Genomic DNA, 12866 nt, shown 5'->3' on the forward strand with positions numbered 1-12866 from the left:
AAAGGAGAACACAAGAGAATGATTGCTGAATAAGAGGTAGTAAGCAGAAAAGAGATCACATGGGGAGAAAGGAAAGCTGGAAGCAGGGAGTGTGGGAGGAGGCTGACAGGCTGTGAAGGAGACCCCTCTGGAGGCGGAAAGAGGCAGGGTCACTTCCGGCTGGGGATGGGGAGAAGCAAGGCACAGACCTAAGAAGAGGCTTGGAGACAGGACGCTTTCTGGACTGGAGAGGTGAGCTAAAGTGCCCTGCTATACTGAAGAGCTTGTGGGGACCTCCAGGCTGGGGTTTCAACGTGCTTGACTCCACATTCCCCTAAGGTTTGAAGGAAATCCGCTGAAGATACAGTCGCTAAACTCATGGAAGTGGTCGGATTTAGAGGTGCCTTTACTCAGATAGCAAGGGAGATAGGTTAGAATTTCTTTTGGGCAATGGAAAGGAGAGGTCTAGATTCTGTTAGGGGTGCCAAAGGAGGGAGGCAGATCCGGTTGAGACTGCAGAAAGATGAGATGGAGAAATCGCTCAGGGCACAGAAAGAAAGGAACAGAATCCAATTTAGCAGGGAGATAGGCAATGAGGGCCTTTGTTAAATGGAGAAAGGTCGCAGGACCTGGTTTGGGCCACAGAATGTAGCGATTTGGAGGTGGATAAACGAAGGGGTAGAATCCCTATTGAATAACTGAAATGAACGGGCTCGGAGGGGAGAAAAGAGGGGCTAGGACCCGGTTGATACCGGTTTGAAAAGGAAAGGGACAGAACCTGGTAGCGTTTGGGAACAAGGATCACACAAAAGCCTGATATCGTTGGATTTATGGGCGAGGCAACCGTGTTTGTAGTAAGGGCGGGATGGTCACTAGCAGACATAGAAGTAGGAAAGCAGTGCTGGGGAGGGGGCGTGCAGGGACTTACTGCAGAGCGGAGGGAGGGAGCGTGTAAAGGGACTAAGAGGTGCGGGGTAGTACTGTAGAGTGGAGGGAGGGGGCGTTTCGAAAAGGGGCGGTGCAGTGCACCACTGTACTACAGAGGAGAGGTGGATGGTGTTGGGGGCGGGAAGGGGCTGTAAGAAGCTGTAAGAGCGGAGGTGGAGGAGGAGGTGTTGGGAGAAGGGTTCGAATGAGATGAGATGCAGTTAGAAAGAGTTTGTCACGGGTGGAGTCCAGATGTTCAGCTGCTCTGAGAGCAGAGACCTTATGTGGGATTCAGGTGGTCACAGTTCAGTCCACCAAAGCAAGTGAGCGCTCAGCGCCAGCGGTTGCCCCTACACCTCTGGTTGGTGCACATGCGCACTATAGAGTTGCAGTAAGGGGCCTGTGTAGGGTAAAGGGGAAGGGGTCGGAGAACTGACTTGCTGTTTCTTGGAAGCAAAAGGAGCTAGGATTTGGAAGCCAGACCATCTGGGTTTCTAGGTATGAGAACCCAGTAGTTGTAGGGTTTGGGGTTCAAGGTTTGATAAGAACCCCTTCCTTAGGATTGGCAGGAGGCCATACAAATCTCCACCTCCCTCTCATTCTTTCCTAACTCAAGCCCCTTCCCATCAGGCTCAGCTGTTTCTTGGCCCTCCAGAAAAATGGATAGGAGAAATGACTCCAATTATAAGATAACCCTGTTCCAGGTGAGGCCTCTCTGCATTCTCTGAAGGCCATCTACCCTATTCTGAGTTCATTTACTGCTGTTGAGCCCCTACCACTCTGTGGTTGCATAACTCCCTACCTAACCTGTTTCAGTCCTCCCTTGTATGGTGGAGGACGAGGTGAGGAAAACCTGCCTATTTCTTGCTCCCTTTCTCTTTCTTTACTCTCCCCTTCAATCAATCGTTCAAAGGAGGGGGAGGTTTTTTTAGAAAGGGTGGGCTCTAGGGAGGCCAGATGGCTCAATACATCATAGTCTTAAGTGTGCAGGGCCCTCTGCCTCCCACTGTGAGCCTAGGGCTTCACTTCCCTCCAGATGTACAGGCTGAGACAACAGAAGACAGTGTCTTGCTGATACATACCCTCTTGGCAGCAACCAAGGACCCTCTGGCCATGGACCCACCAGTTGCCAACCAGCTGAAGAAAAGCAAGACCAAGAAGGCCCCTATTAAGGCTATTACTAAGACTGACCCTCCAGTTCCATCTGCCAGTGTGATTCCCACCACCAAGTTTAAAGTAACTTTTCCAGCTTTAAATCTGCCAGTCATTCTCCAGATCAACCAGGCTTCAGCTACCACTGAGGTAGCCAATACTCAGGCTTCTTCATTCACTGCTTAGTCTAAGAAATCTAACAAGACAAAAAAAGTTACTGCTAAGGCAACCCAATGTTCCCAATTTCCAATTCACAGTGAGAGTGTCACTACACAGATCAAGTTACCCTTGCAGACCCTAAACCTGCTAGTCGTTCTTCAGACTATCCAGGCTCCAATTGCCAATGAGTCAGCCAATTCTCAAGGTTTGTTAGGCCCCACCCGCCTAAAGAAGTTTCCAGGGCTAAGAAGGCTGATAATAAGGTCATAGCTAGTGCCACTGATATCTCACTGGCTCCATCCACTATTTACACAGCTACCACCCACAGCCAAATTACCTCCATCCGAACTAAGAAAGGCTCTAAAGCCAAGAAGGCAATTTTATTGTTAAGGGCACAAATACTGATACTGAGCTCCCGGAGGCCTCAGATGCCACTGAGATAGCTACCAGGCAGACTGAGGCCTCAGCAGCAGCTATCTGGCCCCCAAAATCCAAGGGCAAGAAAGTTGTCTACGAAGGCCCAAAATCTGCCTGTGAGATCTCTGAGGCCCTACCTGCCAGTCAAATGGTCACAAACCAACCCCTAGCAGCCACCCTCTGGGTCAAGAGAGGGTACAGGGGTCAGAAGGTTGACACTAAGACCCAAACAACCAAAAGCCAGACTCAAGTTGACCAAGGGATCCAGGCCAAGATGGATACCTCTCAGACCCACATAAGTTCTCTTGAGACTCAGGTTGCTGCTTCTGTCCAGGCCCTGGCAGATGACTACCTGGCTCAGTTTAGTTTGGAGCCCACAACTAGGACCCAGGGAAAGAGGAACCAAAAGGTGAGATCTCTGACATCACCATCCTTAACTTTGTACTTCTTTTCCATTGCTTTCCTCCTGGTTTGTTTATTTGTTCTATAAAAGTTTACTGAGTCTTTATACTCTGAGCCAGTCCCTGCATTCATATAGGCTATGTGAGATTCTGAGAAGATTGGGATGTAGTTACTGCTCCTTGGCAGTTCACAGATTGGTGTGGAAATAAGACATCGATACACTTAGATACAACCCAGATATAATTCAACTTGTACTTATACAGTAGTTAGAATGTGTCAGGCTTTGTGTTAGGTATAGTTACACAGGATATATTTTTATGTTTTAAAGTAACTTGTGCCAGCTAGGTCCCAGTTTTGCAGATAAGAAAACCAAGTCCCAGAGAGGTGAAGTGACTTGTTGAAGGGGTACAGCTTGTAGAGCCAGTGGTGGCCAAAAAAAAAGAGAAATAACCAGACCCTGCCCTTGGATTGCTCCTGTGTAGCAGGAAAATAAAACTCCTACCTGGAAGACAGTAAAAGATAAATCTAGGACTCAGTGTGGTTAATGGTAAAGTCAGGACCCACTATAGGGAAGGTTTAGGGGACAGCGTGAGGAGACAAAGCCATCTCTTTCAGCTGGTGATTTTGGATCTTCCTTCTTTCTGATGATGTAGTCCAAGAATCTGAACAAGGATGAGAGAGGTGTTGGTAATTATAGGTGGATCCCATGGAGCCAGAGGCCTCTGCTATCCCGAGATGTGGCCATTTTGCAAGAAAGGGTAAGAATCCAATGCTGCTCAGTCTTTTCTCTTCTTCACCTGCCCTCTTCTCTGCCATTCTTCTAAGTTTTATGAAAACATATTGAGATCTCTCCATGTATTCCTCTTCTCCCAGGCAAATAAGTTGGTGAAATACCTGTTGATTAAGGACCAGACACAGATCCCCATCAACCACTCAGATAGAGTCATACCAACCCTCCTCCCTAAGCTGTCCTTTCTACTCCCCTCTCCTCTCTGCCATGGGAGTAATCATTTAGTTTTATGGCCTCTTCATTCTCTCACATGTCCCCCCCTGCCCTTTTCACACTCTGTCATGGCTGGCATCTCCCATTAACACAGTTCAGGACTCAGACTATACTGACCCCACTGGGCTGGCAAAAGGACTATAGCCTCTGTGGCCCCTTCTCATCCCAATTGTTCCCTTCTCTCCCTTCCTGCAGACATGCTGAAGGATGTCATCCAAGAATATGATGAATATTTCTCAGAGATCATTGAACAAGCAAGCTATGCTCTGGAGAAGGTGAAGGGGTATCCTCTGGGGGATGGGCACAATGGGGAACTCTTGAATGGAACAAAGGTGTACACATCCCTTTGCAGGGAACCACAGAGACTGACTAATTCAGCCCCATCCCCATGCAGATGAGCAGATGGTGGCCTAGCGAGAGGCACAGACTAGCTTGGGGTCACACAGCAGGTACAGCTAAGACTCAAGCCATCCAACTCAATCCTGGCTTCTGTTCACTGCTGGACACATCCTGTAGTATATTTCAGATATTCACTTCTCCCTTCCATTTCCCATTCTCTGTCCCCCTCAGTTCAGTTCAGTCGCTCAGTCCTGTCCGACCCTTTGCAATCCCATGAACCGCAGCACGCCAGGCCTCCCTGTCCATCACCAACTCCCAGAGTTCACTCAAACTCACGTCCATTGAGTCAGTGATGCCATCCAGCCCTCTTATCCTCTGTCGTCCCCTTCTCCTCCTGCCCCCAATTGCTCCCAGCATCAGAGTCTTTTCCAATGAGTCAACTCTTCACATGAGGTGGCCACAGTACTGGAGTTTCAGCTTCAGCATCATTCCTTCCAAAGAAATCCCAGGGCTGATCTCCTTCAGAATGGACTGGTTGGATCTCCTTGCAGTCCAAGGGACTCTCAAGAGTCGTCTCCAACGCCACAGTTCAAAAGCATCAATTCTTTGGCGCTCAGCTTTCTTCACAGTCCAACTCTCACATCCATACATGACCACTGGGAAAACCATAGCCTTGACTAGATGGACCTTTGTTGGCAAAGTAATGTCTCTGATTTTGAATATGCTATCTAGGTTGGTCATAACTTTCCTTCCAAGGAGTAAGTGTCTTTTAATTTCATGTCTGCAGTCACCATCTGCAGTGATTTTGGAGCCCAGAAAAATAAAATCTGACACTGTTTCCCCATCTATTTCCCATGAAGTGGTGGGACCAGATGCCATGATCTTTGTTTTCTGAATGTTGAGCTTTAAGCCAACTTTTTCACTCTCCTCTTTCCCTTTCATCAAGAGGCTTTTTAGTTCCTCTTCACTTTCTGCCATAAGGATGGTGTCATCTGCATATCTGAGGTTATGGATATTTCTCCCGGCAATCTTGATTCCGGCTTATGCTTCTTCCAGCGCAGCGTTTCTCATGATGTACTCTGCATATAAGTTAAATAAGCAGGGTGACAATACACAGCCTTGACGTACTCCTTTTCCTATTTGGAACCAGTCAGTTTTTCCATGTCCAGTTCTAACTGTAGCTTCCTGACCTGCATATAGGTTTTTCAAGAGGCAGGTCATGTGGTCTGGTATTCCCATCTCTTGAAGAATTTTCCACAGTTTATTGTAATTCACACAGTCAAAGGCTTTGGCATAGTCAATAAAGCAGAAATAAATGTTTTTCTCGAACTCTCTTGCTTTTTCCATGATGCAGCGGATATTGGCAATTTGACCTCTGGTTCCTCTGCCTTTTCTAAAACCAGCTTGAACATCTGGAAGTTCACAGTTCATGTATAGAGTCCCATTAATCATAAAGATGATTTGGTAACAATAATATGTTTGTTATTTGTTTGCTGTGTGCTGGCCACTTAGCTAAATGCTTTCTATGCATTATCTTACTGATTTCTCACACACACTCACAAATCCTAGGTCAACAGGGAACTGTGGGATGCTCAGCCAGCTCATTGATGCCTAGGCTGAATTTTGTGATCTCACACGCTATTCTTTTACTTGGCAGATGTTTTGAGTCAATCTGAAGGAAATTGATAAAGCAGCTTGTGTATTCTCATTAGCATTCAGGAATCCTCTACAGGCATACTGAGAATGTAAGCTGGGAAAGGGCTGCAGTGGTAGGGAGGCTTCTCTGCTTTTTTTTTGTTCATGGTACTACTCCATCCTTGTCTTTTCCTTCCCCACATCCCCTTAGGAAGTCAGGAAAGACAGAGCCTAAAACCCCATTTTCTATCATCCACTCATAGTTGGAGCCCTGCACACAGGAATAGTGCTCCTTTATGATTGTCTGGAGGGTGTAAAAGCCTGGGTTACTCCTACTGTCAGATTTTCTATTTCTCTAGAAGCTTCCCTGTCTCTTCCTATCAGGCTTGGTAGAGTGGTTCTCAAGGGAAGGCTTCCTGGTGTGGGTGAATCATGATGATTGATGGGCAGGAGCATCAGTGGGGCTGTGCCTAGAATTCTCTTGGAACTGAGGGGTCTGGAAGAGAAAGAAGGAACTCACATTGGCTGGGTGCCTGGATCATACCAGACTGACAAGCATTCTATCCTCTCAGTAACTTGGGGAGAGGAGAATGTAATTTTCCCATTTTATGAATAGGAGACTAGGCTCAAAGCCTTAAGTGCCTTTCCCAGGATCATATAGAGCTTGAAGCATAGACTGAGCAGAATTCTCCCATATCTGAAGAATCTGGGAGAAGCTAGCCTAGTGAGCAAGCTGGTGTATGTTTTGTTTTGTTTTTCAGATGGCTGCTGGATGTAAACCTTCTCTCTGTCCCATTATTTCCCTAGGACCAAGGGCACACCCAAACTAGATCTTCTCATGGTGATTCTGAGTGTCATTTTTATGAATGGCAACAAGGCCAATGAGGGTAAGTGGCTGGGTTGGCAGCTGAATTGGAGGAGGGGGTCATGGTCAAAATTGCACATGTTCATTTCTATCCCTGTTTCCTTTTGCCTCCCCTTGCAGCTGTCATCTGGGAGGTGCTGCGCAAGTTGGGGCTGTGCCCTGGGTATGACTGGGCTCTGTCAGTGCTTGCTGTCCGTGTTGTCCTTTGGCAAGAGAGAATGGTCCCAGGATTGCATCAGTCTGGTGGTCTGGTGGGGTGGGCAGATGTGCTGGACTGGGTCCAGAGTTCTGACTTGGGTGGATAGGGAAATGGTCCTGAACTCTCTGCTTCCTCTTTCTCCTATGTCCTCTTTCTGTTCTAATCTGATATATAAGATAGACCTTAGGGGCATCCCTGATAAGAACCATCTGACCTCAGCTGCCTGCTTCTAGTGATCCTGTGTTTATTACTTTCCTGACTTAATTGAGATGGCCTCATGTACTAGACAGGTCTCTTCCACATTGGGAAATGCCTCTACCCCCATGTGGGAAGATCTGATCTTGGTTCATGGGTTATTTTTCCCATTGTCAGGATAAGGCACTCACTCTTAGGGGAAGTGAGGAAGCTCATCACAGATGAGTTTGTGAAGCAAAAGTAAGTGGTGTTTGGGGGCTTTGTCAGGACCTGAAGTGTTCTGGGTATGCCAGTCTGGTCCAGAAATTGCTTGTTCAGCCCTTTTCTTACACTAACTTTAGACATATGGGCATTATGTTTCCTAGAACTAAGTGAGTCTGGCCCACAATTACCATGGTGGACCATACCAGGGCTGGGCCAGACCAAACACAAAACCCTTGCTATGGGGTGTGCTCAGAGCAGAATGCCCAGAGAATGGCTTCTCTGTTTACAACACACCCAATAGAAACTTGGGTTTACCCCTCACAGGTGGCAGAATACTTTGGCCTCCCTGTGACACCATACCCTATACATGCCTCCCCTGTAACACCAAGTGACTGCTTTGTACAGAGCCAATGGGAAATGGCTCGATATTGGAGGTTAAGATCATGAAATTTGTTTTGGAGTTAGTCTGGGGAAGGAGGGCCTTGGATATCCTTCTCCAGGAGCTGAGTTTAGTACTTGATTGGAGGAGGTTGCCACCTGTAACCAAGTGGTTAGACAACAGGTTTGCTTGGTTAGAAGCAAGTTTTATTTCCTTTCTCCAAGGTACCTGGAATACAAGAGGGTCCCCAACAGCAGACCACCTGAATATGAGTTCTTCTGGGGCTTGTGCTCCTACCATGAGACTAGCAAGATGAAAGTTCTCAAGTTTGCCTGCAAGGTAATGGAAGAGCTTCCCTTACTTGGCATATTAAGGGTAATATGGCTGGGGCAGGCAGTGTACAGAATGGACAGGTACAGGGTAGCCTGCAGTTCATATATAAACATATGGAACTTAATTTATGTCCCAGAATGCTGCTTGACATAAAGTTTACATCATTTCATTCATTATTCATAATTTATATTAGTCTCCTTAACTGCTATAACAAAATATCATAAACTGAGTAGTTTAAACAACAGAAACAGGAATTTCCCTGGTGGTCCAGTGGCTAAGACTCTACGCTCCCAATGCAGGGGGCTGGGGTTCAATCCATGGCCAGGGAACTAGGTCCCACATGCCCCAACTAAGAATTCACTCACATGCCACAACTAAAGCCTGGTGCAGCCAAATAAATAAATATAAAAAATTAAAAAAAAAAAAAAAACAGAAACATTTTGTTATAGTCCTGAAGGCTAGAAGTCCTAGATTAAGGTCCAGGAGCATTAGTTTCTAATGAAACCTCTCCTGGCTTGCAGAGTTCATGCATTCATGAACTCTTGCTGTGTTCATGGTGGAGAGAGAGTTCTTCTTTTTTAAAATAAATATTTATTTTTAATTGGAGGATAATTGCCTTACAATATTTTGTTGGTTATTTTGTTGGTATTAACATAAATGCAGCCATAGGTATACACGTTTCCTTACTCTTGAACCTCCCTCCAATCCCAGCCCTCTAGATTTTCACAGAACACTGGGTCTAGCTCCCTGCATCATACAGCAAATTCCCACTGGCTATTTGTTTTATATATGGTACTGCATATGTTTCTATGCTACTCTTTCCATTTGTCCCACCCTCTCCTTTCCTGCACCCCCTCCATGTCCATAAGCCTGTTCTCTATGTCTGTTGTCTCCATTGCTGCCCTGCAAATAGGTTCATCAGTACCGTGTTTCTAGATTCCATATGTATGCATTAATATATGATATTTGTTCTTCTCTTTCTGACTTACTTCACTCTGTATAATGGGAGAGGCTCTTCTTAAAAGGACACTAATCTTATTGGATCAGGAACCCACCATTATGACATCATTAAACTTTACTTCCAGAAAGGCCCTACCTCCAGATATAGTCACATTCGAGGTTGGTGCTTCAACATATTAATTTCGGCGGGACAAAAGCATTCAATCCATAACATATTTACTCTCTTATCATTTCTCCTTATCTCTTACCATGAAAGGTAATAGGAGAGCTGTCCTGACTTGACATATTAAGGGTACAGGATGTCCCTGACTGGGGAAAGCAGTATACAGTGATGGGCAGCTTGCAGTTCATTTGTGATAAGAGAGTCAGTATGAAGACAGAGATGAAGACATTTAGGCTCAGTGACATTAAGTAGCTTGTCCAAGGTCACATAGCACCTAAATTATCAGAACTGAAATTGGATCTCAGGACTGATCCATGATAGAGCCCTAACAACTAATAATTTTTTAAAATGCTACTCTTAGTTTTATACAAAGCCCATGGTACGTACTTAATACATAATTACAAATGTTATTTTTATTATAATGATTGTAATTCTCATTTCAGGTGCAAAAGAAAGACCCCAAGGACTGGGCCATGCAGTACCAGGAAGCAGTGGAGATGCAAGTCCAAGCTGCAGCTGTGGCTATAGCTGAGGCTGAGGCCAGAGCTGAGGCAAAAGCCCAAATGGCGATTAGAGAGGAAGCTATGGCTGGGCCCTGGAATTGGGATGACATGGATATCGACTGTCTAACAAAGGAAGAGTTAGGTGATGGTGCTCAGGCCTGGGACAGATTTTCACTTGAAATTGAGGCCAGAGCCCAAGAAAATGCAAACGCCAGTGCTAGCATAGACTTCAGCAGAGAAGCTAGCACCAGGGCTAGCTATAGCGATGGTTCTAGTATTAGCTTCAGTGGTGTACCCAGCCCTGGTAATGTCTTTGGTGGCAGAGCTGGTATTAGCTTTGGTGGCACATGCAGCACCAGTGCTAGCTTCAGCAGTGTAGCCAGCATTTGCTTTGATGGCACACCCAGCACTTGCTCCACTTTCAGTGGTGGAGCCAGCATTAGCTTTGGTGGTACAGCCAACACCAGCTCTAGTTTCAGCAGTGAAGCCAGTATTAGCTTTGGTGGCACACCTTGCACCAGTGCCAAATTCAATGGTGGGGTCAGCTGTAGTTTCAGTGACCTGCTCAACACCAATACCAGTTTCAATGGTGGAGCCAGCTCTGGCTTTGGAGGCACACTCAGTACCACTTCTGGTTTCAGTGATGCACTCATTACGAGCACCAACCTTGGCAGTACACTTTGGCACCAGTGCAGTCTTTAGTGGTGTACTTAGCACCAGCACTCGCCTAGGTGGCACACTCAGCACTAGTGGCTACTATGGTGGTTCTCTCAGTTCTAGTGCCAGTTTGGTGGCACACTTAGTACCAGTATCTGCTTTGGTGGCTCTTCTAGCACCAGTACTGGTTTTGATGGTGTACTCAGTACCAAGGTCTCCTTTAGCAGCTCTTTCAACAGTTGCACTAACTTTGGTGATACACTCAGCACCAATCTTGGCTTTGGAGGCACACACAGCACCAGTGCTGGTTTTAGCAGTGCTGTCAGAATTAGCACTGGCTTCAGCAGTGTTCAGTTCAGTTCAGTCGCTCAGTCGTGTCCGACTCTTTGCGACCCCATGAATCGCAGCATGCCAGGCCTCCCTGTCCATCACCAACTCCCAGACTTTACCCAAACTCATGTCCATCGAGTCAGTGATGCCGTCCAGCCATCTCATCCTCTGTCATCCCCTTCTCCTCCTGCCCCAAATCCCTCCCATCATCAGGGTCTTTTCCAGTGAGTCAACTTTGCATGAGGTGGCCAAAGTATTGGAGTTTCAGCTTCAACATCAGACCTTCCACTGAACACCCAGGACTGATCTCCTTTAGGATGGACTAGTTGGATCTCACTGCAGTCCAAGGGACTCTCAAGATTCTTCTCCAATGCCACAGTTCAAAAGCATCAATTCTTCAGTGCTCAGCTTTCTTCACAGTCCAATTCTCACATCCATACATAACCACTGGAAAAACCATAGCCTTGACTAGATGGACCTTTGTTGGCAAAGTAATGTCTCTGCCTTTGAATATGCTATCTAGGTTGGTCATAACTTTCCTTCCAAGGAGTAAGCGTCTTTTAATTTCATGGCTGCAGTCACCATCTGCAGTGATTTTGGAGCCCCCCAAAAATAAAGTCTGACACTATTTCCACTGTTTCCCCATCTATTTCCTATCTTTTTGCCTTTTCATACTGTTCATGGGGTTCTCAAGGCAAGAATAGTGAAGTGGTTTGCCATTCCTTTCTCCAGTGGGCCACATTCTGTCAGACCTCTCCACCATGACCCACCTGTCTTGGGTGGCCCCACACGGCATGGCTTAGTTTCATTGAGTTAGACAAGGCTGTGGTCCATGTGATTAGATTGACTAGTTTTCTGTGATTATGGTTGTGTGTCTGCCCTCTGATGCCTCTCATAACACCTACCGTCTTACTTGGGTTTCTCTTACCTTGGACATGGGGAATCTCTTCATAGTTGCTCCAGCAAAGCGCAGCTGCTGCTCCTTACCTTGGACAAGTGGTATCTCCTCACAGCCGCCCCTCCTGACCTTGAACTTGGAGTAGCTCCTCTCGGCCCTCCTGAGCCCATGTTTATCCATTTTTATAGATACTGCCAGTGAATTGCAGCAGGCCTTCCCATGGAGCCAAGGTACATCCTTGGAATCTTTGTCCATGCAGCAGTCTTAGCAGATATTACCAATCAGCTGAGGGTGACACACTATGAAAATAATCTGTTTGCCAATTCTGGTTTTTGTGTCCTATCATATTTGGTATCATAGTTGCTTTAAATTTGCAAAATTAATTTCAGTTTGTTCTGTATTTTAATGTGCTTAGGTTGATGTGGGTGACATTTTGGGTTTAGAAGAGCTAGAGATCAGCTTAGCTCTTTGGGGAAGGTGGGCTCTAGCTTTAGACTAAAAGCTATGTGTTCAGTGGGATAAAAGCTATGAGTTCAGTGGGATAGAGTCTTGGGGAAAGCATAGCAGACCAGCAGAAAATAGCCTAAGTCAAGATCTAGAAGGGGAAGCCTGGAACAGAAGGCAAAGAGAGCAGGTTCTTGAGATTAAGTACAGTTTCATTTTGAGGTGTGTACGAATGGGGAGATAGAGAGGGACATAACTAAAGGTGGACATGGCAACAACAGAGGATTTTCTTGGGATAGGAGAGAGGCCCAAGCATGTTGCATAGACTATAAGTGCAAAAGCCAATAGAGAAGGACAGGATATAGATGTGGAATAATCAGGAACTGACTGAATCAACTTATCCTTGAGAAGGTGGGATAGATAGAATACCAGAGAATAGAGAGTGGCTCTGACTTTGAACAGAATTTAATGGTGGCTGTGGAAGGAGATAAATATAGATTTGCTTCAAGCAGTGATCACCAACCCTGTAAAAGATCCCAATTTAAAAAAATGATGTGGATTATACAAGGTTTTGGGTCTTGCTGGTGGTTGTGATGGGAGGACAAAAAGGGAAAAAAAAAAGGCAGGGGGTGTATGAGTCTGTATCTTCACAACTGGGTTGCTGGTACCTGCCCATAGTAGCTGCATGGAGATTGGCTGAAGAGACAGAAAGTAGGATCCAAG

The 12866-nt window shown here is 46.1% G+C and overlaps 1 protein-coding gene and 1 non-coding gene across 2 annotated transcripts; both read left to right on the forward strand.

Annotated features, from left to right (window-relative positions):
- The first annotated feature begins 1625 nt into the window (after positions 1–1625).
- TRO (trophinin) lies at positions 1626–11440 on the forward strand. Its single transcript, XM_015461716.3, is given in 15 exon segments — positions 1626–2434; positions 2437–2594; positions 2597–3043; positions 3690–3794; positions 3910–3978; positions 4246–4314; positions 6036–6066; positions 6069–6123; positions 6821–6900; positions 6999–7041; positions 7450–7512; positions 8080–8194; positions 9755–10495; positions 10497–10593; positions 10596–11440. Coding segments are annotated over 15 exon segments (3078 nt in total). The 5' UTR covers positions 1626–1863; the 3' UTR covers positions 11030–11440.
- On the forward strand, positions 7717–7845 carry LOC112445266 (small nucleolar RNA SNORA11). Its single transcript, XR_003033632.1, has one exon. It is a non-coding gene; the product is annotated as a small nucleolar RNA SNORA11 (small nucleolar RNA).
- Positions 11441–12866: the final 1426 nt, after the last annotated feature.

This window comes from Bos taurus, chromosome X (assembly GCF_002263795.3).
Source record: "Bos taurus isolate L1 Dominette 01449 registration number 42190680 breed Hereford chromosome X, ARS-UCD2.0, whole genome shotgun sequence".
NCBI lineage: Eukaryota > Metazoa > Chordata > Mammalia > Artiodactyla > Bovidae > Bos > Bos taurus.